The 26,901-nt window shown below is 32.5% G+C and overlaps 1 protein-coding gene and 1 pseudogene across 1 annotated transcript; both read right to left on the bottom strand.

Annotated features, from left to right (window-relative positions):
• Positions 1 to 346: 346 nt before the first annotated feature.
• On the bottom strand, positions 347 to 3,954 carry LOC25500838 (probable serine/threonine-protein kinase At1g01540). Its single transcript, XM_013589332.3, has 7 exons — positions 3,204 to 3,954; positions 2,268 to 2,372; positions 2,030 to 2,152; positions 1,685 to 1,855; positions 1,430 to 1,559; positions 1,131 to 1,340; positions 347 to 691 (listed from the first exon to the last, which is right to left on the bottom strand). The coding sequence occupies exons 1-7, from the start codon at positions 3,734 to 3,736 to the stop codon at positions 530 to 532; spliced, it is 1,434 nt and encodes a 477-aa protein (XP_013444786.1). The 5' UTR covers positions 3,737 to 3,954; the 3' UTR covers positions 347 to 529.
• A 5,277-nt stretch (positions 3,955 to 9,231) lies between these two features.
• On the bottom strand, positions 9,232 to 17,338 carry LOC25500836 (CAAX prenyl protease 1 homolog; annotated as a pseudogene).
• Between the last annotated feature and the right edge of the window lie 9,563 nt (positions 17,339 to 26,901).

Genomic DNA, 26,901 nt, shown 5'->3' with positions numbered 1-26,901 from the left:
TTCTGATAAATTTGATCATGATTAGCCGGCCAGCAGGTCCATTTCTAACATGCATCCAAACAACAAAGTTGGCAATAATGAGCTAATGAAAATATAAAGTTAGCAATAATTATAATACAATGAAATTGATTCCATCAACATAGCTGGAGTAGCATATAAAAGGGCCACCAACCAATTAGCCACATAAAGTGCCAAGTACTTCAATCCATTTTCAAATGGGACCAAGATATGCAATACCAAAAACAAATTACAGCAGAGAAAAAGGAATTGATCATATATATATATTGCACATTATGAAAGGTACTAGTTTTATGTAAAGCTTATCCTATCTTGACTTGTAAACATAGAGACAAATAATTATAATTTTTATGATAATGAATAATAGAGTATACAAAATTATAAATGAATAACAAATGAGGAAGAAAAAATGATAACTTGTTCCCTCATTAAGGTAGAAATAAATATTGGAAAACTATTAGGAACAAAAATAATACAGATTGCTATCTCAATTATCAGACTATATATACTATCATCTCAACTTAGTTGGCTGATGGTGACTTCTACTACTACTATCATCTTCACTTTGATCAGTGATCTCTCCACCTATCCGATTTTTACCTAAACTCGAACCCTTATGCTCTCGTTGATAATCGCGATTGGAATGAGAAGATTCTCCGACGATCCTTCGATCCTGCATACAGGAAGGAGAAAGAATCAAGTTATAAGTATTACATTACAGCAATGTTGAACTTTCCGGTTTGAAAAATGATGTGTTAAACTCTGTGTGACAAAAATTGATTATGAGTTAATTGATTCCTTAAAATTGATTTTAACTAAAAGTGAGTTGAAGTAAAATAACTTATGTCAGGATACATTCATGTATGTAAAAGTAGGCTGAGCAATAAATTTATGGCTAAGAAACAATTATGGAGGTAAAACCTCCAAATTTTAGCTTCAAGTTAGAATCAACTCTGGAGGAAAAATCAACTCCATTCGAGAACATCCAAACATGTCAAAATCAATTATATACCTCTAGAATCAATTTTGTCTCGTCAAAAAGTTAAAACAAATATACCTGTTTTCAGTTCATTAAAGTACATTTTTTAGTTTGAGAAGGAAAAGAAACATACCTCGCGAAATAAGAGGTCGTCAGCCTCAAGCATGTGGATCACATGTCCCATTTTAGGCCTCTTTAAGGAATCGGGATCAACACATCGAAGAGCAACCAATAGGGAACGTTTAAGAGCCTTTGAAGACGGCTTCTCTGAAATCTTAGGATCAACTACTTCCTCGGCTCTTCGACTCCCAACCATATTTTTTAACCACTCAACTAAATTTACCTGAAATAATTCAAACCACAACAGTAAGGAGAAAAGCGAGAAAACTGCATATGCGAGTGTAGAACGAATGATCTCAAAACTGTCGTTACCTCTCCCTGCGGTCTGCTATAATCGACAGGACTTCTTCCGGTGATTAGTTCCATGATAAGTATCCCAAAGCTATATACGTCACTCCTCTCGGTCAGCATTCCAGTGCAGGCATACTCGGGTGCAACATAACTGCAGAAAGAGAAAGGGATAGAGACAATGTCAATAGACCTCAACTAGCAACACATTGCGTTCTTACATGAAACGAAAGTAATTGTAACTGGTAACAGAGATATGCTTTGTCAAATCATACTAACCCAAATGTCCCCATCACTCGAGTCGTGACATAGCTGTGGTCAGAATGCAGAAGCTTAGCAAGACCGAAATCAGAAACCTTAGAGTTCCATTGACGATCAATGAGTATGTTGCTTGATTTCACATCTCGGTGGACGACTTTTGGTTCAAGACCCTCATGAAGATAAGCCAATCTGAAAAGATACACAAAAATCACTGAACAAAACATTTCAAGCATCAATTTGATTAATAATAAAATAATTTAAAAATGGAAGAAAAACTGAAAAAGGGTTACACCAAAATTTAGCATCCCTTTTATATATCCGTATAGATAGCAATGTATGCATATTCAATCATGAACGTATTACCCTTTTGCTGTGCCCAATAAAATGTTCATCCGGATATCCCATGTCATAGGGCTTACAGGTCCAACATCTCCATGCAGCCACTGGTCTAGATTGCCATTATCAACAAACTCATACACAAGCATCCTGTAATATGAATCCACAATTCAAATCATAAATCTATTCAAGCTAAACAACATTTTAGCTTCTATGTTTAAAATTCAACAATTTTAAATTTGAAAAAAATAATAATGAAAAACACCTGTATGCGCCTTCAACACAATATCCGAGCAACCTAACAAGATTCTTGTGCCGAACACGACCAATTACTTCTACCTCAACTTTAAATTCTCTCTCAGCTTGGCCTCTGAAAATGAGTTAAACACAAAATGTCAACTTGTTAGAGAAAGACAAATACAAGAACAAACAACTTTCATTAACTAGGTACTAGTAAAGTAACAGTAAGTAATAAAATAATGAAAATCAAAACAATGTATGATATTACTAAATCCTTGAAAAGTAACAACATTGTTAATTCAGTTGCAAGAAAACAAGGACTTAAGGAGAAAAACAATTCTTTTCTTCACACAAGTGAATCACTTTACATAACATGCATCTCCAAACAATACAAGACAAGGATAACTCACAGTCTCACACAAAATGGTTAAAAAGTATAAAACCATAGCAAGAGTAAAACAGAAGAGAGACCATGAATCTTAGCTATAAACTTGTGATTCTCCCAAATCAAATAAAAATAATACAAAAAGAAAAAAATGTGCCTCAATCCTTTCTCCAATTCAAAAGATCAAATTTCTACATATATAAGAGAGACCATGAATCTTTTACTCTTTGGTAACCACATTAAGAAAACACTAAACAATCATTAAACTATTACCAAACACAAACATTACATTTGTCCGAGCAAAACTAGACTCAGATTCCTTCAACAGCTTTTCAAATTCAAGCCTTATAGATGGAAAAAACGTAGTTGGGAGTGGATACTTCATTAAAAGTGACAAGTGAAGTTCCCCGATAGTTAGTCATCGACAAAGTCGGTGGAAACTACGCAACATAAATTGAGATAGATTACCAAATATTTCTACACAAATTGAGATAGACCAAACAACAGAATGAAACAACAATAGATCACAAAAAAAACACATTAACATAAATTAAGGTAAGAGTAACATAAACATACTTGTTATTCAAAAGATTCTTAACAGCAATCTTGGTACCATCAACAAGAACACCACTATAAACAATTCCATAACCACCTTCACCAATAACATTATCTTCACACAAACCATTAGTAGCAGCTTCAAGTTCTCTTAGCGTATACCATCTCCCCCACCCAAGATGCGAAACTTCCGGTCCAACACTTCCAATAGAAGACGCAGTTTCACACACACTACCACCTCCCTTACTCTCTCCACTGGTGGAAACACGTCGGAGCTCAAGCTTCACTGTGTCGACGTGGATCTCTGGTAACGGTGGCGCGTGGATGATCTCTTGGATTTCCTTGGAGACTACGGGAGTGAAGTGGGTGAGCTTGGTTGGTTTATGGTGGTTTTTGCGGCGGCGGTGGGAGGTGAGACATAGAGAGAGAAGGAAGAGAGTTAAGACGATAAGAGAACCGACGAGGATTCCGATGACAACCCAGAGACGGAGACCGAAGATTGATGTTTTTTTGGATAGTTGTGTGTCGATGAATGCTGCATCGTATACTGACATGACGATGATGATGTTTTTTCTCGTAGTTGTTAATGTTGTTGTTTGTGTTTGTTTTTCGATGAGGTTTAGGAAATTGGTGGCATTGGATTTGGTGTGGAAAGAGAATTTGAGTGAGTGGAAGATGGAGTTTTTGTTTGAATGAGAATGGAGAGAGAGAGAGTGTGTGTGTGTGTGTTAAGGTAGGATTTAGTAACCTAAGTTTGTGTCTGTTTTTCTTATTTCTTAATATGGAAAAGAAAAAAGAAATACGAAAAGGAAAATAGAAAGTTGGGTGGTGGTGGATAGATGAATTATACTATAGGGTGGCACAAATTTGGTAAATGTCACCAAATTATAGTGGTATAATAGTGTGATAGTACAGTGGATCCGGATCTATCTTCTCTGTTTTTTTTTTTTTTATAGATTATGATCATCATATCATTCATCACCTTCCCAAATTGGCTACACATTAAGCTTATGTGTAATCTAGTTATGATCCTATATGAAGGAGGAATGTTAAAGAGTTCTTTATGTAAGGCAGAAATAGTAAATATTATAATGGGAAATGATGAAAAGGGATAGATTTACTTTTTTTAAAATTTAAAAATTGTTAAATTTATTACTTTTGTTTTCCTTAACAAATTAATTTAGTAAGTTAATGACACTGGTTAGCCTAATTCACTTTGTTAACACTTTTTTTTATGTATATGTACTGTACTATTTTATAATCAAAACAAATAAATAATTTTGAAAATTATATATGGGATAAATTGTGGTTGTGGTTACCTACCAATGCCAAAAATGAAACTTTAAGACAATTCTCTTTAGGTAGTTGGAAAGAAATTTGTACGGCTTGGCATGAAATCGCATCTTACATATCTTAGGATATCTAAACATGGTATTGATGTAGAATTTTGGAAGGATAATGGGTTTGTTCTTAGACGATTATCCAGTAAAATAATATTTACATGAAACATTTATTTTTTGTTGATAGTTAGTTGTTAAATTAAATAATAACTTTGTTTAAGTATAAATTATAATCTGCATCTCTTTTATCCTGAATTCAAACTAGTTAAACCATTTTTTTTTTTTGGAAACTAGTTAAACCAAATTGACGAATTGTATCAAATACTAAACTTGAGAGCTAGAGTAAAAAGTGGCAACCTTACTGATTATTCAATATTATTACTTTTTTATATTTTAAGATAAATTTGATAATATTAATAAGGAGAATATTTTAAAATAAGAATAGTAAACGCGTCTAGAAATTCGTAGAGGAATTTATATTTAAGGATAGAGAATTTATTTTTTAAATGATCTTATAGTTAAGATTTAAGAACAAAGAAAATATAGGTATTATATATATTAAGTTTCGACCACCATTTAACAATAATTAATTTATTTTGTAAAAAAAAAAGCAATAACTAATTTATGTTGAAAAAGTCGTAGAAAACTTATTGTGAAATTTTTATTAAGATACAAAATGTATAAGAGAATAAAATACGCTGCTAGTGGAGAGCTCTTTATGACAAAGACATCATGATATACGACCAAAAAAGAAAGACATTTTCTTTATTACTTATCTTATGACATTTTTTTATCTTTTTTAAAGAGTATGATTGCTGAATCCTACACTCAAAGATGTTCTTTAGTTCTTTTTATTACTTTCTCTTATACATCTTTAACTCTTGACCTTGATATGTTGGAATAATGGAGAACAATTTATTTATCAATTAACTTTAACTACTGCAACTTGAAAAGAAACATTATAAGTGTGTCTTTAGATGGAGGGTTTAGGAGGAGAAGGGAGGAGAAGATTTACTTTTCAATTTTAAATTATGAATATTATGAAATGTTTTTTTAAAAAATTAACATATTAACATGATAAACGATCATATAATTATTCAATCACACATAATTTATTTTAGAAAAACATGATATATAGTCCGTTATTTAAAAAAGAAAAGTAAACCCCCCTCCCTTCCTCTTCTAAACCCTCAATCCAAACACACCCTAAAGATTATAGTAAATATTGAAAATGGAGAATGGAAGGCTCAAATCTATACCTCATCATATAAATGTTATTGCAACATTTTAATAATTAAGTTGTACTTAAAGGACATTTAAAAATATCTTTATGATGAAAATAATTAGTAAATAACTAAAGACAGATGCATCATAATTTTTGGACATTAAATTTAAAGAATGCATCATAATTAGTGGTGTAGATCTTTTGTATGACACTATCTAATAAAATTGTATTTTTTAGATATAACTATGATCCTTTCGAACCTAAAAAAGATGATATGAGAATTGGGAATTGTTGCGAAGAGGGAGGAATCTGTCATGGATCCTCCGTGAGTCCGCCACAAGTCCTTCTTCACCGAAGGAGAGTTGTGTATCTGCATGTGTTCCAACACTCAAGTGAGACAAGCCAAAAACAATTAGAATGCAACACTTTTTCGCTAGGAACAAATACTACCAAGGATCTAGGGGATGGAATGAAAGATAAGAAGGACATGTATTCAACTTCTAAATAACAATGAAAAACTAACATTTGATAGCGCATCTATGAAGCTTAAACAACAAGAAACAATTCTTAGGTTTTTCTGGTTTAGTGTATTTGTGAATATAGAGAGAAATTGAGAGAGGAGAAAAGTTATATGATTGATGAAATTGAATGTATATTGAAGTAGTAACATATGTACAAGAGTTTAGCTTATATACACAAGTTTGGTTAGGTTGCTTGAAGTACAAGCTAAGTAACAAACCCTACAATGACACTTAATGTGAAAGGTGTGGATTGATTGGTCATAACTCAAGAAGTTGTGTGAAGCAGAGTGTTGATAGGAGACCAAAAGACTGGATTGATACTGAGCTAGAAGAAGAAAATGTTGAAAATGCAGAAAATGTTGTGCCAAGAAATGCAGAAAATGTTGGAAATGTTGTGCCAGAAAATACAGAAGGTGCTGGAAATGTTGTTGCAAATGCTCAAAATGCTGACAATGTTGTTGCAAATGAAATAGTGCATGGACTGATATAACTCTTAAATTTTAAGGATCGATTTGCTAGTATGTGTAATAAGTTAAGAACTGGTTTGATTGAATATGTTATAATTTAGGGACTGATTTGATTGAAAATGTAATTGCAAGGTGTTACTACAAGGAGGTATGACATTAGAGGACCTATTATTTCAAATGAGAGGCCTAAACAAACACCAGTTAGGGGTCCTACACCAGCACATCCAACTGCTTCTGCCGTTATTAGAGTACCATATCCAAGTTATGGACCATCTGGTCCGACTCAACCTAAATTCATGGAGTTTATTCCAACCCTCGGATTTCCAAAGAAGTGATGTTTGTTGGAAACGTATTTAGAATATGCTTTTGGAAATGTAATATTTAGACTTGTTTCAATTATGCCCCATAGTTGGATTGCTTTTGCCAATGCAATATTTCAGGATCAAGTTGTGTCTTCTGACTTTTTTACTTTGTTATGCACATACATGCTTCAAGAATCAAATTGATATCTGATTAAATAATTCAAGGACTTATTTGACGGGTTTTTAATATTATGTAGGGATCGATTTGATAGTTAGTCAAATAATTAGGGTTTGAAGTTTTTTGAATTAGGGAAGAACGTTACCACTAATTATTGGAAGAAATTTTGGGGATTTTGGAGTGTAGATTATAGATTGTAAAATTAGGCTTCCAATTTTATATATTTGGGGAAGAAAAAGCAAAACATTTTATGCAAATCAATAAATTTAGTCCTTGGAAATTTTGGTCACTATCGGCCAAATTAGTCTCTGCTTATGTGACATCTGACATGGAGACCCATGTGAGAGGTTAACGGCCACATCAACATCGTTAACACCTAAATTGGACGGAGGGACTAAATTGATTGACATATGACAAACTCAGGAACTAATTTGATATTTCGCATAATTGGAGAACGATTTTGGCCCATCCTTACAAATTCAAGGATGGAGTTGATGATTCACTCTTAAAAAATTTGACTTTTTTTTTCGCCAAAATGGCAAAAAAAAAAAAAAAAAAAAAAAGGAAAGTTGTCTTTCTTTATGTGTGCACTGTAGTGACCTAGTTGGTTTTTTTTAATAAATAGGTGTATTTCGGTTTTTCTTGTAAAAAGACTTTGTTGGCTTTTATTGTAAAAAAGAAAAAAACACTTTGTTTGCTTTTAGTATTTTTATCTTTCATAAAAAGCTATGTAAATGATAATTTAAATCTAAATATAAAGAATTAAGACCGAGTCATACTATCGAGTCATCGGTTTAATCCGGTTCTATCATGCGGTTCAACCAATGACCCGACGGTTCGACCATTGACCCAGTGACCCAGTATCCCCACCGAGTTGATGACCGGTCCGAGTTTTAAAACTATGTGTGAAAGGGTTTAAAAGCTCCGGAGTTCGACAAGACGTAAGCCAAGAATACAAGTTCGCCGAAGACAAGCATTTACTGTTGAGGCGGGAAGAATTTGAATTCAAATGCAGCAGTTCCCTCTCATGGAAGACGTGGAAGTCAAGCGGTTATTTGATGGAAGAAGTGGGGCTCGTGGGAGTTTAGCTTTTTCACTTATTTTTCTATGTATAAATAAGAGTTTTTCATAGGAAAAACGGGTTGCAAATCATTTATAGAAATTCCAAGCACTCGAAGCACCGACGTCTAGAGAAAAGAGTCATATAGAATGTATGTAATCTGATTTATCGAACCACCTTAACTTTAATGCAATGCAATTGACCTTTTTTTTTTTTTTTTTTTTTTTTTTTTTTATGTTTCTGCGTTTTTAACTTTTAGCTTTGACTTGCATTTACTGCATTTTCTTTTGTTTTATCCTTTTTTTCCTGTCGAAAGACACCACACGGATTCGTCTTGTTCATAAAGCAACCTATGAATTTGACGAACACTCGCTCATTTTCTGGAAAAACCATTGCACAACATGTCGTAGGATTTTTGGTTTTTTTAGAGGACTACTAATTGAAATGAAAGGGTCAAGTGTGGGAGTTCTTGTTTCAGGATCTAAACAAATGAGACATGAGGTAGCATTCATTTGCTCATCTGGTTTAGTTGAAAATATGCATTTTGAATCAATCAGTTTTACTTGGTGATTTTACTCATTCTAATTCAAAGGATGCAAATCATTCATGATCATTTTCTATAGTAGGAGCTAGTGGTCTCAGATAGCCTTGTGGATTTCATTTTTATTGCCTTGATTCAAAAGTGTCAGTGGAATTTGTTTGAACTTGACTTCTTTAATTTTTAGACAGTAAATTTAAAGAATTGAGCAAAAAGTATAACATGGCTTCTCTACCGAAGGAAAATAACATCCGGTGGAAAAAATGGAGGCATTGGATGATAGACTAGTGATGTAGATCTTTTGCATGAGACTATCTAATAAAATTGTTATTTTAATTTAGAATGTAACTCTATTGTATTGTGTATGAGTATAGTATATGTGTTGTGTATGTATGTGTATCCATCCAACTACATGAATAAAACTATATCTTCTAATTTTCCAATCTCTCTTCTTAATATGCTTCTCTTTTCACTTTAACCCATGAAGTTGCAGTGAAATGAAATTTTCCAGCTCTTCATCTAAACGTTGCTAGGCCTAGCCTAATCTGCCTTCTTATCCAATTCATCCATTGCAGTCAATCTCAAAACAGCAGGAGGCTGAATTACACGATAAGCATAGTACCAAGGATCGGCATTAAACTCCATCAGATTCTCCATCTGAAGGACAAACCAAAAACAATTAGAATGTAGCATCGTTTCGATATGAACAAATACTACTCACTACTTTAGTACCAAATAATGAAATTGAAAAGTATACATTGTAAATAAATCACCTGTTTCTTCACAAGAACGGACCGGAGTGCAGATTTATATCCAAGCTTTACAGCAAAAGCATCAGCCTGCATTAGATGATATATGTAAATACCAGAGTCGGAGGGAGAGAAATAGAAGAAGTGAAAGGACCAGCACTAAGGTTGGTTTCGGTGAAAATATGTAGTAAATTATAAAGTATGAACTGAATTTTCCGAATAACATTAAAGTACACAGCTATATTTCATTCCATCATCTTCTCTCCATTATTGAGCTGAATAGGTAAAGGAATGTAACCTGAAATTCAATTGATCTAAACAGATGGTTTCGACCAAACATAACTATGTAGTTGAGGGGAGCTGCAATAAGCTGCAAAGACAAGTGAAATAATGTCATGTACTTTCCAACAAAAATCTTGGTTTGCAATAATCATGCAGGTTCAAACCTAAGTGCTAATACTCTCTTCCTTCCTTATCTAAAACTCTATACCTTCAACAAGCCCTTTTTAGGTGTCACCTTTAGTATTAGTACAAACATCTCCTTCTAAGTTCTAATGGATATCATGTATATTTGACGTTTAAAATCGTGACTTATTACGTTTAAAATCATGATTAATTAATTATCTTTAGTGCTTGATTAATGAGATTTGAAATCTTGTTATATTTATTAACATCAACATAACTAATAATATATATGCATTGTAGTCAAATTTGTGTGTCAAAATATCATTTATGTCATTCAAAATCCATACTCTCATCATGGTATCAGAGTGGTATTAATCTCCTTGACCACTCATTCATAATGCATACAAGGAGTCAACGTCCCACGTACAAGGAGTCAGAGCGGTTGGTGTTATTTTGCTGTGACTGTCTCAAGGCTTTGCTGAGTTGATAATTGTATCTTGCTGCAATTTTCAGTCTCGTAATATCCTGTTTTGGTTATTTTAGGTCGGGTGGTTTTTCGTTATATGGTGGCTGCTCTTTTCATGCGAGAGCAGCAGACTCTCTTTAAGAGAGTTATAGTCCTCGTATTGGTTTATTTCATGAGTCCTAGTGTTGTATCTTAGGTTCTGTTTTGGTTTTCGTTGTTCCTGCTTTGGCACATGCAGGCTCGTTGTGTTGCTCTGTATGTGCAGAGGTGTTGTACATTTTTTGTCGTTTCCAGATATAAATTGTGCTCGAATATGACTTTAATCAATAATATTTGCTGTTAAATGAGAATCTTCCTGACCACAGAAATATTATTGTTTGTAAATGGGAGACACTGTTTACCTTACAAGCCGAGTTTGTGAGGTTAAATTAAGTTCAATTCAAAAGCGTAAAAGTAATGCTGCATAGAAACCAATCCCATAGAATAAAGAAATATAGAAACCAATCCCTAGAGGTAACTTCAAATACTCCAACATACAACCGATTACTACGATATATTTTTCATTTAATTATTTAGGATCACCACAAAGCTAAAAAAAAAACGCGGATTTATACTTTTTTTAATGCAAATGTTAATAGTTAATTGTTAGATTAAATAAAGTGGTTCTTATTTTATTTTTTGGGTTCAATGGAAATAACTTGTTTTACTGCCATCCATGCCAGTTATAATTTTAGAAAGTACCAGATATATGATGAGTCCAATGATGACTGGCTGTGAATGAAACCCAAAACTTTGAAACAGATCTGTCGAGTTTCTCGCAAGAGTAAATCCTCCACCATTCAACAGTGGAACAAACTGTATCAATTGCAAGAGAATATGTAAGGCAAACACCAACAGATTGAAGTGTTACAAATCTCTAAGTCAAATATTGTAATGTCGTAATGCCTATTCCACCAAATCATTTTCTCGGCTCCATAATGAATTGAATAGCTCAAGCAACGCAAGGGATGGCATATTCTAATCAAATTATCTTGAGCTAATCTGATTGAAAAATGAATTTATGTTTCTAAAGATATTCTATAAAAGATAACTTCACTAAATTTACAAGTTCATTTCCTTGCCATATAAATTGCTCAGTTACATAAAATGCAACAATGTAGAAAAAGTTTCTAATATATTTCAAAGGCGGCAATAAAGTATATGCACTAATTCATTTAAATAGACTATTCTAAACCTATAGTGTCTGGTTAATGGACTGAATATTCTTACTTCTCCAAGTAACTAGATTTCGCAAACATAGACGTAATATCCAGTTGTGGATTTTCTGTCAGTAACGGATCCTGCCTAATCAACACAGAGGCAATCAAGTATTTACTTACAAGAACGCTATTACACAAACCTGCATGGCAACATAAAGTGGCACAAAGTGATTGAGCTTCCAATGCCCCAATTCGTGGGCAATAACAGCTAACACTTCCTCATCATTTTTGTCCTGCAATACGATATTTGGTAATGTAAGATCAACCATGACCAAGTATACCATAAAAGATGAGGACCATGGGTTGCCTTCACTTGTAAGAAGGCCAACAGTTCCCCCAAATGTATTGAAAATTTTGTTAGAAATGTACATTTTGTTGTTTGAATAATGTGACTTCTTTTTACTTTTAAACCGAGCACCGTATAATATTATTTTGCAATGTGGCAGTCCTATATGCAAGAAATGCCAAGAACATGAGTATTTTCAGCAAATTCATGCTGCTGAGGGTGTGTAAGGAAAGGTTCACATTTTAATCGACTTGTTGGATTCAACTGACTATCTTTAACAATCAAACTTTTCCCCTTCTTGCCTCTGAGATTGTTAGACTCCAAAAGTCCGAAAAAAACGCAATGCGTTAGAAATCAACATTCGTCAGAAAATTCAAATCACCAGCCATTATGCATGCATGTGCACATTTTGGTTCTCCAATGAAATGTGTGATATTACATTGGATCTCACATTTTCCCCATCAAGTTGGTGCTTAAAATGACATCAAATTAGACCTTTAATGGCCATTAACTACCATTGAAGGAAAAACTTGATGTTTTTGATGATGTAGGATCAATCTGATATACAAATATCAACTAATTTGAACAAAAGCTTGAACTAGAGTAGTTTTTTGAAACCAACCCTATCCTAGATTTTTATATTTGGAACTTTTTGATTGAGGTATTTTAAATGAAAGAGATTTGGAAGATGTTGAACAGCGCAGCAATTTTCGCAGATGGTTCAAGAATCTAGTAATAAATAATTACTCAAAGATTACATAGGAAAAAAGCCTCACAAAAATTTAATATATGAAAATATGCTCAACAGTTAGTAGACCCAAACCTGCTGAACTATTTTGTCATTAAGTAAAATTCCTGTGTTGTGGAGGAGTCCAGTCATTTGGACCTGCAATACATGCTTAGAAATGTCATGTCAAGCAAATTTAATAATAGAGGTAAGATATTAGTGACATTTTTGAGAGACTTTATTTACTCCCTTTTTTTATGAAATGAGAAATTCAACAAGAATGAAAAAGTTTTTTAGATTAGTAAAAGTTTTTTTATTATTACTAATCCGGCCGAATACTGCCAGACAAAAGTAAAGACACTCTCCGGTAAACCATCTTCATGAGTTACATCACCATAAGAATCTTAAATATTTGATTGTATAAATTGAAAAATAAAATATTTGTCTAAGCACACATAGCTTTATTCATGATCTTACTCAAGGTTTAGATAAAATGTTTGCTCGTGCAGTTAAATGTGTCTTTCTCAGCGATTCAAGAGTTTAGAAAGGATATAAGTGCTATTGTCCATCAACGCATAGCTTCTACATGTTTGTTGATGTCACATTCTTTGAGGATACACCACTCTTTATATCTCCCATTGTGTCCGAGTCCAAGTCTCAGGGATTACCTATTCCTTCCCTTGTTTTGGTAATTCAATAGACATCTGTCATTGATCAGTCAGCTCCATCTTCTCCTACGAAGCCTCCTCATCCTCTTCCCCCGCAAACTTATCTGTGCCGTCCATGCTTCCCTTCTGCCCCGGTCTCCTTTTCTACTTCGGATCCGTCTACCCTGTTAGACAGCTTTCCTATTACACTACGTAGAGGTACAGGTTCCAGCCATAATCCTTATCCCATTTATAATTTCCCAAGTTCATCGCTTATCACCTACACACTACACTTCTATATATGCTCTCTCTTCTGTCATTATTCCCAAGTCTCCAAAGGCAGCTTTTTCTCATCATGTTTGGCTACATGCTATGATTGATGAGATTGAGATGATTGCCTTGGAATCTAATCTAATGTGGACTCTTGTGCCTCCTTCCTTTATGTAAATATTTTTATTTCCTAGTATACATCTCTTATAAAATTAGGCCAGATTTAATCCCTATTATCATGGGATTTGCCTTGTACATCTTTTCATCATAAAAGAAAATGCTGAGAACTAATCTATCAAGCAACTCAGCACCAAAACCTTGTTCTCGATAAATTTATGTATAAATACATCAAATATTAATTAAACAGATATAGTGCAACCCAAAATTATCCTCAATATCATCATAAACATTAAAGTTGTTGAAAGAGTAGAAAATAAGAAAACCATTTGATATGTAAGAAAATATATGCATAATAACATTATGAACTGTGTTATAGTTACAGAAGTCCCATCCTTACATTGCTGTGTTTATTTGACCATTTAGATCCATCGACGACAAACAACTTCCTTGCTGGAAACTTGAGGGAGGCAGCGAGTTCCTCAATTTTCTCTGAGTTGACCTTCAGGCAGCTGGTAACCAGATCATTGTGAGGGGAATGATATTATAAACAAATAAAGTACATGCTTACATTAATTTCAAAATGATTAAGAGGACAAAGATACTAACCGGAGTGATCTTTTTGAAGAGCGGAGCTATTAGCTGCTCGTAGATAATAAAGACATTCCCTAATGCCCATACATAGATGGCCAAATAAGGGCCTCCTTTCTATAAATATTCATATGAACATCAAAAGAGAAAATAAGCACTTTGGCAGGAAAAATATCATGACGACAACAACATATGATCAAAGAGCAGAAAATGCCACAATCAAAGCAAGTAGTGATTAAATATTTTAACAGTATCCAATATTCTGAATACAGTTTGTATGCCGTAGTTTTCTCAACAGAGAATAGAATCTTACCGGTACTAAGTAAATAATTGCAGTGACAATAGGAGGACCAACTAATGCAGCAACAATTATTCCTTTAATCATATTTACGAAGAATACCCCAGCAGTATAAGCAGGTGTGGACTTGATATGGGAAACATTGTTACATATCAGCATTTAGTAAGATGAGATGTTAAATTAAACTAATAACTTGAACCAAAAGAAGAAATATTCAAACTACACAAATAACTATAAATAGCATAAACCTTATTACAATCATGATGGGCTTCAAGCACAAATAAAAAGTACAAAGAAAGTGGCAACTTTGTTATCTGCAAAACAAAAAGTACAACATTGATTTCATTAAAATATAAGATTTGAATATAAAAAAGTACAACATTGATTTCAATAAAATATAAGTATTTGAATATGAACATTGATTTCATGAGTTAGTTCCTTAACTCTCCTTGTGACAGTCATTGGAACGCAGTTGTTTGAATGCTTAAGCACATCAAAAGAACATTTGGAAAAGAACTTGTTTGAAGTGATAGAGGCCACACTAATAACGTTGGGTATTCAGATGTCGATTGGGCAGGAGATGCTAGTGATAGGCGGCCTACTTCTGGTTATTGTATTTTTGTACGAGGAAATATGATTTCATATGAAGAGCAAAAAAAAGACTGTTGTTACCCGATCGAGTACAGAAGTCAAGTGTCGAGCTATGGTTCGTTTTGAAACATTTACTACAAGAACTATATTTTTGTGAGGTTGGTCAAATGGAACTTGTACGTGATAACCAATCAGCTTTACACCTCTCCTCCAGTCCAGTTATTCACGAGAGGACAAAGCATGTAGAAGTTTATTGTCATTTCATTAGGGAAAAGATCCTCTCTAGAGTCATCAGAACTTCTTTTTGTCAACTCTAAGGATCAACTTCCTGATATCTTCACTACATCAATACGATACGAAGTCCTCGGATAACTTACATATGTGACAAGATGGATGCATATGATATATATGTTCCACTTTGAGTGTGAGTGTTGAGACATTAATATTTATTGTAGTATGATTTGTTAGTATCTTTCAGAATTATGATTTGTTAGTAACCGCATTAGAGATGTTAGAGTTACAGATACCTGTAGCAAGATCATGCAACCAGCTAAAAAGGCAATGCTATGCAATATTTCATTGTCTGCGTTTAGACCAATTAATGTCATAAAATCTTCTGATTTCTGCAATCAAGTATAATCATTAAACAGTAATGATATGAAGACAGTTATAAACATGAGATTCATAAACATGAAACAAATCCTCACCTTCCAAAACCAGGGCATTACCCCAAAGAACAAAATTGCAGAATCCCTCACTATTGTCACAAATTGGCAAACAAAATGGAAGCGACTGAAATAGTGAACAGCCATGTATAAGAGTTACTAGCAAGACATACTGGAATAAAACTTCATAATTACACATCAACATCTAATAGGATAAGAAATCTACATAAAACAAAATAAAAACCTGTGATCAAGGCTATAGGATCTAGTTTTCTGAAATGTATCTTCGCTGATTACTCCTTCTAAAGTCTTTGGAAGAGTAGTAAGTTTGTTTGCCCTAAGTTGCCGCACTTCCAAGTAAGTTTCAAAAAAGTACATTAATATCTTAAACCCTGAAAACGGATTCGAAGAAAACAGGAGATCAGGTAAATACTATATTTTATTTCCAGAGACAACACATCTAATAGCTAGTCCTCCTTATCAATCAAACTTGCTGCAAATAAACTACTTAGATGAATTGACACAGTATGATCTTGTAAAAGATAAAAAGAACCCTCAAATGTTCCGGTTGACAAAATTTGATCATATTAATTAGTCAGCCAACCATCATTGGCCACCAAAACAGCTTTAGGTTGAGGCAAACCCGCTAATTTTTCAAGGAAAAGCCGGTGCGTAAGCAAGTATAACTCAGCCCCTTCTTGCTTAACTCTTACCATCCATAATTCCATATAGAATGAAAGTCTGAAAAACTTCCATTCTTTAGATTGAGCTGCTAAACTTCCATGAATAAAAGTATAAAATGAATTATGAGTTTTAATCCCCAAGTTTTATTTCTTAATTCTTATCATCCGTGTTTCCATATAGAATCAATGGTTAATTTTTCTTATTCTCAACTGATATATATTTCAGGAAGCAAAATCAAAGTGACCACCTACCATCTAAAAACAAAAATGTTTAATTTTCCCTGCACCTGCAAAATTATGGTTAAACATGTAGTTGAATTCAATTAACCACAATTTCGACCGTGAATTGAATTTATAATCTAATCTACTCAACTGAATTAACCATATTTTTTAATGTGATTCGCCAGATGTCGCTGGAAAAAATTAGTGTATGAATATCATTACTCATCTAAAAACTAAGTAATCTTTTTCCATTCTGACAATAGAAAGTAACAAAACATCATTCTAAACCCTAAACTCAAAATCCAACAAAAAGATGTAGAAATCCAAAATGAATAACAAAATCATTTCCCTAAAAAAGTAACAACTACAAATTTCAAAATTAAAAATTGATACAACAATGCAATGCAACTCAGGCATTGTAGATAGAAGAGAGACATTCACCTATAACAGCTTCCAAGTAAGGAAACGCCATTGATTGAGTGTTTAGCAAGGAACTGAAAATGAAACAAGATGAAGTTGAATTGGATTGAGAGGTTTTGGGTCTAGTGATTGGTGTTTATTATCCATAATGATACTATTTAATTAATGGTGAATGTTATGAATGATAGAGAAGCAATTTCGAGCAATGTATGGCTCCTACAAAGATGGACAGGGAGTGACTATGGCTTACAGTTATTAGTTATAGTAACGGTTATTTTTATTTGGTTTTTTACAATAGGACAAATTATTATTAATATCAGTTAGATTTCCTTTCAAAAAAAAAAAATAACATCACGTAGACTAATATAATTGTTTTATAATGGTCATATTGCATTTTTAATCCGATTTGGTGATATGTCTTTATTATTTTACTTTTGCTCTTTTGATCCATTTGCATGTGTATTTATGTTTTTTTTTTTTTTTTTTTTGGGTAAGCCATCATAAACTCACACACACAAAGTGGAGGTACCGGGGTTCGAACTCAGGTCATGACGTCCGACCTAATAATTTCGACATTTTTGCTAGTTGAGTTAGGACTTACAGGACGTATTTAAGTTTTAAATCTAAGATTTATATGCAAACATGAATGAAAGAGAAAATAAAGTAATAAGATTTGAAGCTTGAAATTCCTATGTAAATGAATGAAACAAAAAAATATAAAGGACCAAATCATTATTTAAAATTAAATTAAAGACTGGTGCTAGTCACACCCCAAAAAAAACAAGTTACACTCCAGAATGACTAATATACCCCTAAATTGAACATAAGTAAACTTAATTTACATTAAGCTAAATTGAACATAAGTAAACTTAATTTACATTAACCTATATTGAAAGTAAGTAAACTGAATTTACATTAACCTAGATTGAACATAAGTAAACTTAATTTACATTAACCTAGATTGAACGTAACTAAACTGAATTTACATTAACCTAGATTGAACATAAGTAAACTTAATTTACATTAACCTAGATTGAACGTAACTAACCTGAATTTACACTAACCTCTTATATACATGTAAACTGAATTTACACTAACCTAAATTGAACGTAAGTAAACTAAATTTACATTAACTTAGATTGAACATAAGTAAACTAAATTTACATTAACCTAAATTGAACATAAGTAAACTTAATTTACATTGACATAAGTAAACTAAATTTACATTAACCTAAATTGAACATAAGTAAACTTAATTTACACTAACCTAAATTGAACATATCTCATACCAAAACAAACAATAAACAAATAGAAACTCATCGAAAATAAAATTCATGAAATTCACTAACCTTTATGAATATAGTACAGATCAATAACAAAGATGTTGATTCAGATATTGGTTGCACATCTATGGTGATTTGTGGATGAAAGGGGGTAAGGGTTCAGAATGATCATAAAAGATGGGTTTTTAAAAATTTATATGAAGAGGGCAATTTTGGTATTATTGTAAAATTTTAAATAAATTCGGGTGTAACTTGTTTTTTTTTGGGGTATGACTAACACCAGTCTAAATTAAATTACCAAAAATATAATTTTGTTTTTTATAATTGTTTGAGAGTCTTGCAAATAAGCGTCTTGTCATTTTTTCAAAAGAAAAAAAAAAACTTTTAAGAAAAAAAAAAGTGTCTTGCCATAACGGCATTTGTTAAGAAAGCAAAAGAGTTTAGTTTTTACCCTTAATTTTCTTTTTCGTGTTCCTTTTTTGCCCTTTTCATAGAAAAAAAATTGGTGACTCTAGTCATTCGGAATTTGGTGGAAAAAAAAAAGTAAAGTCTGAACAAAAATTATTACAACCATATTTTGAACTTGGATTCTTCTAAATGATTCGTCCTTAAATGAAATTTATTAACCACTTTAGTTTAATTGTTTGATAAATCAGTCTTAATTCTTTCTTTAAAATGAAATTTAGGAAATTATACCCTACATTTAATCATTCACCCCAACAAACTATTGAAAATGTCAATTTTACCCCTTTTTTATTTTCACTCACCCCAACAAAAGTTTCTGTACATTTTAATTTTAGGCTAAAATATGGTTTTGGTCCCTGCAAATATGCCTCGTTTTGGTTTTAGTCCCTGCAAAAAAATTTTGTTGTTTTTGGTCCCTGCAAACAGGGACTATTTCCAAAAACAAAATATTTTGCAAGGACCTTTTTCAAAATCAAAAGATTTTGCAGGGACTATTTCTCTAATAAATGGTTAAGTCATCATGTGACACGTGTGCAAATTATCACAAAAGTGGAGCCAGGGACCAAAACCAAAATGAGACATATTTGCAGGGACCAAAAACAACAAAAAAATTTTGCAGGGACTAAAACCAAAACGAGACATATTTGCAGGGACCAAAACCATATTTTAGCCTTAATTTTATGAAATTATATAGGTTCCTTACACCCTCATCGGTACCACCGTGTAAATTCTTCCACCGCAATCTTCCACCAAAACAACAACCCAATTTCGATTAGCCTTATCTCTCTAATTCCATTTCCCTAAAACCAAAATCCAATTTATCATCCGAAACCAACACCCATAACATAATTTTTCACGTTGAAAAATTCACATGGAACTGCTTGACTATATCATTGGGAAAATTGATGACAATTCAAAGGCTTTGATTTCAACGGATCATTGCTTACTAGAAGGCAGAGGATAGAACTTGTATCTGATACTACAAAACAATAAATCATTGCGTCGCTTTATTAACCTAATTCATTTTAATTTTCCCAATTTGATCATAAACGTAAATGGTATAATGGAATCAAAATCATTGAAAGAAACATTCTAAGATGGGAATTGAATCCTTCCAAAAGCAAAGCAATGAAGTTTTTTGATGCTTACATGTTGAATGAATTCTTCAATTTCTAAAAAACATTATGCACGTGAAATCATTTTGTTGGGGTGAAGTCAAAATTAAAAAGAGGGTAAAATTGACAGTTTTTATAATTTGTTGGGGTGAAGGTTGAAGTGTAGGGGTATAGGGTATAATTTCCTGAAATTTAAATAGAAGCAATTTTCTTTTCTTTTTTCAATCAACAACTTTTGATATAATTAAATTGAGTTTAATAAATATGTACTAACTTCTTTTTTGGGACACAAATAAATATGTACTATCGTTTTCTTTTGACACAAATAACTATGTATTATCACTAGTGTAAAATGTCACATTATCATCTAATTATACTCCATCCATCCCAAATTGTATGACGTTTTGAGCATTTCACACATATTAATAAATGCAATTAATATTGTGTGGAAAAAAGATATTATGAATTGTTTTACAAAATTTTCTTTAATAAATAATATGGAAAGATAAATGAAAGAATTGAAAAAAGGGATAATAAGAAATAATTAAGATTATAATAGAAAAATTAACATTAATGTTGCATTGGTACATTGCATTGGTACAGTGACACTATGATGAGACCTTAAACAAAATAGAAAGAAGTAAGCAACATAAAAACCTTAAACAAAATACTAAGATTAAGTATGTCTCCTCATCACTATCACCACATGTTGTAGTTGTAGTCCGCAATCACGCTTCCGATAAACATTTCCCTTCACAAGCTTTTCCAAAACTTCATTTCCATAGGCTTCATCTGAAACGTTCTCACGTCTTCTAGTTCTCTCTAGTTCATCAAGTGTAGACACACACTTTGTAAGAGGATTTTGATAAGAATGGCTCGGACGTGACTTCTCACAATAACCTACAAATTTAATATGGAAAAGAGGGTCGTAAATTGTAACCATGACTGAAGCGGCAATTGTCATAATCATAAGATATATGATTATATTATGTAGTTATCTGGATGTTTTACAGGAAACCTTTCTTCCCCGGGTGAAACAGTGTCTATTTGTTTTTAAAAATTCTGTCAACGGTATCCGAAATTAATAAGAGGAGTGTTATTTGAACAATTAATTTGGTGACAACTTATTTGACAACTATATTTTACAAAGAAAAAAGTGGTATTGGCATGGAAACGATAACAATAGAGAGATAAAGTAAAAAATAATGTGAGTATGAGAGAGAAAGTTGTTGCAAAAGTTGTCATTAAATGGATGTTCAAATATCATTTCTCAATTAATAACAGATTAATGAGTAGAAAAATAAGTGGGTTGCCACGCGTTGACAAAATCTTATCATGTCAGCGACTATGGGCTTTTTTTATAGGGTAGGTAATGGACTTGCTGGTGGGCCTGTTCGCTAGCTAAGAGATAAGTTTAGAAATTTGCTAATCGCACCTTCATTAATTGCATAATAGCTGAAAAATATTTGTGAGATTAAATCACGTTTGAGTAGGCGTGTTTAAAACCGAACTAATAAAATAGAAAAACCGCAAACCGAATCAATCTAAATTGAAACCGCAAAAAATGGCACTTGGTTCGGATGTATTCGGACAATTTTTTTACTAAACCGCATGATTTGGTTTGGTTTGCGGTTTTGATTTTACCAATCTAAATAGAAACTTTAAGAAAATGACATATTTTTTTCTCTTGTTAAGTTTCCTCTTTTTTTTTTCCCCTTTAAACGACATATTTTTGTGGTACTTGAACTCTTAAAGAATGATAAAAAATTTAGTCTTTTGTAATTTTTACAAAATTTAATTACTTTTTGTCCACGTTTAAATCTGGTGTACGTAGTTGGGTACATTGTTCGATGAAAATAAAATCATAATGTTGGATGAAATTTAAAACATTGCTGAAAATATGTTGTGTTTTATCTTTGTAATTTTATTTTAATGTTGAAAACAAAAAAAAAAAATTGTATAAGCAAAACTACAGCAACCGATCCAATCCAAACCGCGTACTTTTTCAGCTTACGGTTCGGATGAATTTTAGCCTCAAAATCGAACCAAACCGCACCGCAAATTCCCATACGTTTGACATTTTATTTTATGCGGGAGTTAACGCACTTAGGAACGCGAATGAGTAAAACCAAATGGGAGGAGATTAATTTAAAAAATAAGATACGGTTAAAACCAAATGGGTTGATAATATCGGATTAGAAAGAAAAAAAATCCACTTTTTTTTTTAAGGAAAAAAAAAATTCCACTTGTTAACGAGATCATTAACCTACTAAAAATAAGATACATACATAGAATTGTCTATTGATGTATTTTTATATAATGAGTAATATTTTTTTATTAAAGCTTAAAATTGAAACGTAAATGTATTGTCATCAATAAATGAACTAAGTTAGTTTTTTATTTTTAAGAAAAGTCCTAAGAAGAAGGTTTTTTGATTTTGTATATTGCAATTATGAACATTTTTGTTTATTAAGGTAATAATGAACCTTTTTTAACATTGGTAATGTTAATGGGAGATCAAATATGTGTGTTAAACCTGCTTCAATTTTGCTTTCAGAAAAATAAATTTATTTTATTACTTTATCAAAATACATTTTTGGTTTTCTTAATTACATACAATGGCATTGAGAATGCAAATGCAACAAAGCGATTCAGGAAGGGATTCATATGATGATAAATTTGTCTGATTTGATCTAATTAGCTATACCCAATTATTTCAAAATAATAATGAAAAGGCAATTCAAAATAAAAACACCATGAACATTTATATTTCACACAACGGAAAGGGATGATTCTACATTAACCAACGGTCAGATCTGGGTAAAAAAATAAAATATGGTGTGTTGTGTAAGTCTCAGTCGATTTAATATTTAAAAATAAATAAAAAATCAGTAACATACATAATACAAAGTCTTATTCCTTCCGGACCTTATTCCTATGATATTTGGAAAAAAAATATAACATTTGGACAAAAAAAAAATCTGGGAAACCAATTTCTTCCTATTTAAATATATATTTTCAAAGTTCAATGTAACATTAATTATTTTTTATCAATAAATATCATTAGTTATTTATTTATGGAATGAGAAATATATGAAATCGAATATTAAATGAGTAAGGTTATTATAGTAATAGTAAAAATTATCCCATCAAAGTAGTAGCATTTAATAATTGTTTTGGTTTATGTTAAATGTCAAAACGTGACAATTTGAAAATGAACAGAGTTCTCAGATTCAGATTCATAAGGTTTACCTGAAGAACATGAAGTATTTTGATGGGAAGAGGTAATTGGAATAGGATTGATAAGGTTTACCTGAAGAACATGAAGTATTTTGATGGGAAGAGGTAATAAGAATTGGATTCATAAGGTTTACCTTAAGAACATTAAAATATTTTGATGGAATAGGATTCATAAGGTTTACCTGAAGAACATTAAAATATTTTCAATATAACTAAAATTTATAAGAGATCACCACATGCAAAGGTATTAACGTACACAATACAACCTTTATGTACTCTTAAATTTTTTCAATATAACTAAAATTTTAGTTAACTTGTAGATACTTCTAAATGACGACGTTGTTGTTTATAAAAAGTTGTCATTTACTCGTTCACCCACAAATATTTCCTTCAAGAGGCAGAAAAAGATGTCACCCTCGGATGTTGCTGCTGCAAAGAGTTGCTTAGCATCTCCAGGATCAACCTCCACCATGGTTACAAGGGGAAAGCTTCCTCCCAGACCATTTCGCCCACACATTTTCAAGTCTAGCGGAGGAATCCTTCTAAAGGTAATGATAAATGACTATCAATTTAATATACCATATACGAAGGTTGTCTAGTAAAAATTTATTTTTCATGTCGTATTTGCATGTAGTATGTAAAATGCACATTCAGACCAACTTTAGACATGCGTCTGACGGCGGAGGAGGCCATCCTATGTGCGTATATATTATGAGATGACTTCCAATCGTACGTGCTTGTTGAACTATAATTCCTTTTTATATACTTACCCACTTAAGCTTATAAGAATGTTTTTTTTTCATCCATCACTCTCAGGATCATTATTAATCAAATCCTATTTGTTATTGTCGGAAAAATGAGCTTGTTTTTTCAATGGGGGACACCGTCTTTATAAGATCCAAATTTCAATGTCTTGTCCCTAGAGGATATGTGGGAAGACAAGTAAGAAGTAGTATATTTCTAGGGTTCTTGTTTACTTGCAAATAAAATAAAATTTATGCAGTAGAGTGTGAACTTTTATTCTAATATATTTGGTAAAACATATAGATCATATACATGATGGCTTTGAAAGTTACGTGGGCTCAAAAGCATGCATTGACCCAAAACATGTGGGTTTGCCTCACTCCTTTGCGGTAATATGACTATCTGTTGTATATCATACTATGTTACAAGATTTGGATTTTGATTTTTCATGTAATGTCGCTTTTTCAAATATCTGCAGACAGATGTGCAATCAGGTTTTAGCGCTGAGAAGTTTGTGGTCATATACGGGCATGATTAGATGCCAGCCTTTAAAAAATTGAAACTGGTATACATTCAAACTACTGCGTATACTAAATAATATACATCTACATGTTGGTTTATTTACAAAATATAACAGTTGATAAACACTTGTAACCAATGGAATTCTTTATTGTGTAGATATATGTCCCTATTGTGGATGAGGCAGGGCACTGGTGTTTGATGGTGGTACACATTGTGGATAGAAAGATCTATTTGCTGGACTCCCATTTGGTTGCAGACAAAGTTGAGGAAAGACACCGTGTGCTGAAACAAATTGTAAGTGCTCCTGTAATTTACAACTAGTAACTAATGTGCCATTTTAGGTAGTGCCTTCAAGCTTCTGTTATGCTGCTGTAGTGGTCTATGGGTCACATATTTTTATGCTATAAGGGCTGTTTTATGGGTTTTGTTTTCTTGGTTGTGCGTTGGTTGGCTGTTATTTCCACTAGTTTTATATTTGCAGTAGTGCCTCTGTTTTCTGTTGTGTTCGGTTTTGACATTTTCGTTGTCACCATATTTTGTACCTCTCTTATTTGTTGGTGTTAATAATATATGATGTTTCAGTATAACAAAAACTAGTAAATAAAACTAGTAAATAATGTAAATGAAGCATAATTTAAATCATCCTTATAACTATTGATGTAGGCTGCAGTTCTGGTCTAGATGACTCTAATAATTTATGACTATGAAGTGGACTTTTGTGTCTTTCCTGACTTTGAATTCTGGGAAATAGAAGAACCAAGGGGTGTTCCAAACTGTGGCCACATGTATAAATTAAAATAATTATAATCATACTCATATAACCCAATCCGTAATTATTTACCATGTTTACCAAAATTTGTATCATAGCGAAAATGCTGGCCTGTGGGTAGCCGAGTGGATCAACATGCAGAACGCCTTCAATAAGCAGATCGTGGGAGTGGTGTGCAACTGATTGGCTAATATAATTAAAGTTACACTCAGTATTAATCTAAATGATCGTATACTTATTTCAATATAATTGTCATGTAAACAAACAGATGGATGAAAGACAGGTTCGGATGAAGCTTATTATGCGTTTATTGCTTGGTCCTCACAACGATTACAAGGAGATGCTCGCCCATGATGCAAAGAAACATTGGGAGGAGATTGAAACTTTGAAGGCCAACGAGATGAAAGAGTTGATGGGGGTGCTGCTTAGTAATTTTATCTTGGGCTTGTTCTTTTTTAAATGACCTAATGTGTTGTAATGTTAATTGTGTTTTAGGCTGGAACTCTTGAAGTTTGATGTTGGCTTTATTTGGTTTATTTTTTGCTATTGATGTTTTAAATCCTTGGTTTGTTGTTAGACTAATGACAATTATGTATTTTGTAATGATATTTTGCCTTGATGATCCTATATTGGGTCTTAAACATTTTGGTTGTGTAATATTTTTAGTCCCGGTATTAATGAAGGTTATTAGTATCATATGTTCCCTTGCCCATTTTCACATTTATTATCATAATTTGTTAATAGTATGCTAACACCACACATATAATATAAATTTCTTGGTGCATCTTTCAATTAATAAAAATGGGCTTTGACTGGTAATTGTGTTCTTTAATGTGTTGTTGTTTGTGGCTGTCTTGATTTAGTTGTGCTTGGAGTTTTTGTTCTCTGGAAGTCTGTTTTGGAATATCTATTATGTGGACTTGCAGTTACTGTCATGAGTTGCGGTGTTATCAGTGAAGGCCGCTGGTTTTTGCTGTCTGTTTTTGCTGTTGTGTGCCTTTTGCTGGAATTTTTCTCTGTTGTGTTGCGGCCCTGTGTTCATAAATTTCTATTGTGTCAGGTTCAATCTTTGATCCAATGTATTGTGTCAGCCTTTAAAAGAAACCAACATCGTTGAATCCGATACATTGCAAAAAAAAAAAAATATGCATTTATATAATCACAAAGGCAATGGGTTATGCTTTCTTCATGATTAAAACAACACAACGACCACAAATCTGCAATGGGGTCATACTTGCATGGTGAAGCAAGGAGAGAGTACGAATATTGATGGCTAAAACACTAAAATGAAATTTTTGATATTCTCATGTGCCTTTAGCTTCCAAATCCAACACCACTGCCTACCATTATTTATCTAAAGTAAAATTGGTCTGAATCAACAACTTATAACCTGAAATCGGATGAATAATATCGGCAATTGTCAATAGCTTTAGGGTGTCGTTCATTATCAGTATACACATCTTTGATCATGGTTTGAGTGTCATGAAAAAAAAAACAAAATTCAAATAATTTCACAAGGGTCTTTGAGCAACCAAGGAGAATACCAAGAATAAG

The sequence above is a fragment of the Medicago truncatula genome, chromosome 8 (genome assembly GCF_003473485.1).
Source record: "Medicago truncatula cultivar Jemalong A17 chromosome 8, MtrunA17r5.0-ANR, whole genome shotgun sequence".
Classification (NCBI taxonomy): Eukaryota; Viridiplantae; Streptophyta; class Magnoliopsida; order Fabales; family Fabaceae; genus Medicago; species Medicago truncatula.
The sequence above is the reverse complement of the archived record's forward strand: the minus strand, read 5'-3'. Positions and strand labels throughout refer to the sequence as shown.

What these genes read in the sequence shown, in the direction of transcription:
- LOC25500838 (XM_013589332.3), bottom strand. Translation starts at nt 3,736, where the DNA reads ATGTCAGTATACGATGCAGCATTCATCGACACACAACTATCCAAAAAA. An exon ending in TGTGTTGAAGGCGCATACAG is followed by an intron (nt 2,153 to 2,267) that starts GTGTTTTTCATT and finishes TTCATATTACAG; the next exon opens with GATGCTTGTGTATGAGTTTG. An exon ending in ACGACCTCTTATTTCGCGAG is followed by an intron (nt 692 to 1,130) that starts GTATGTTTCTTT and finishes TCCTGTATGCAG; the next exon opens with GATCGAAGGATCGTCGGAGA.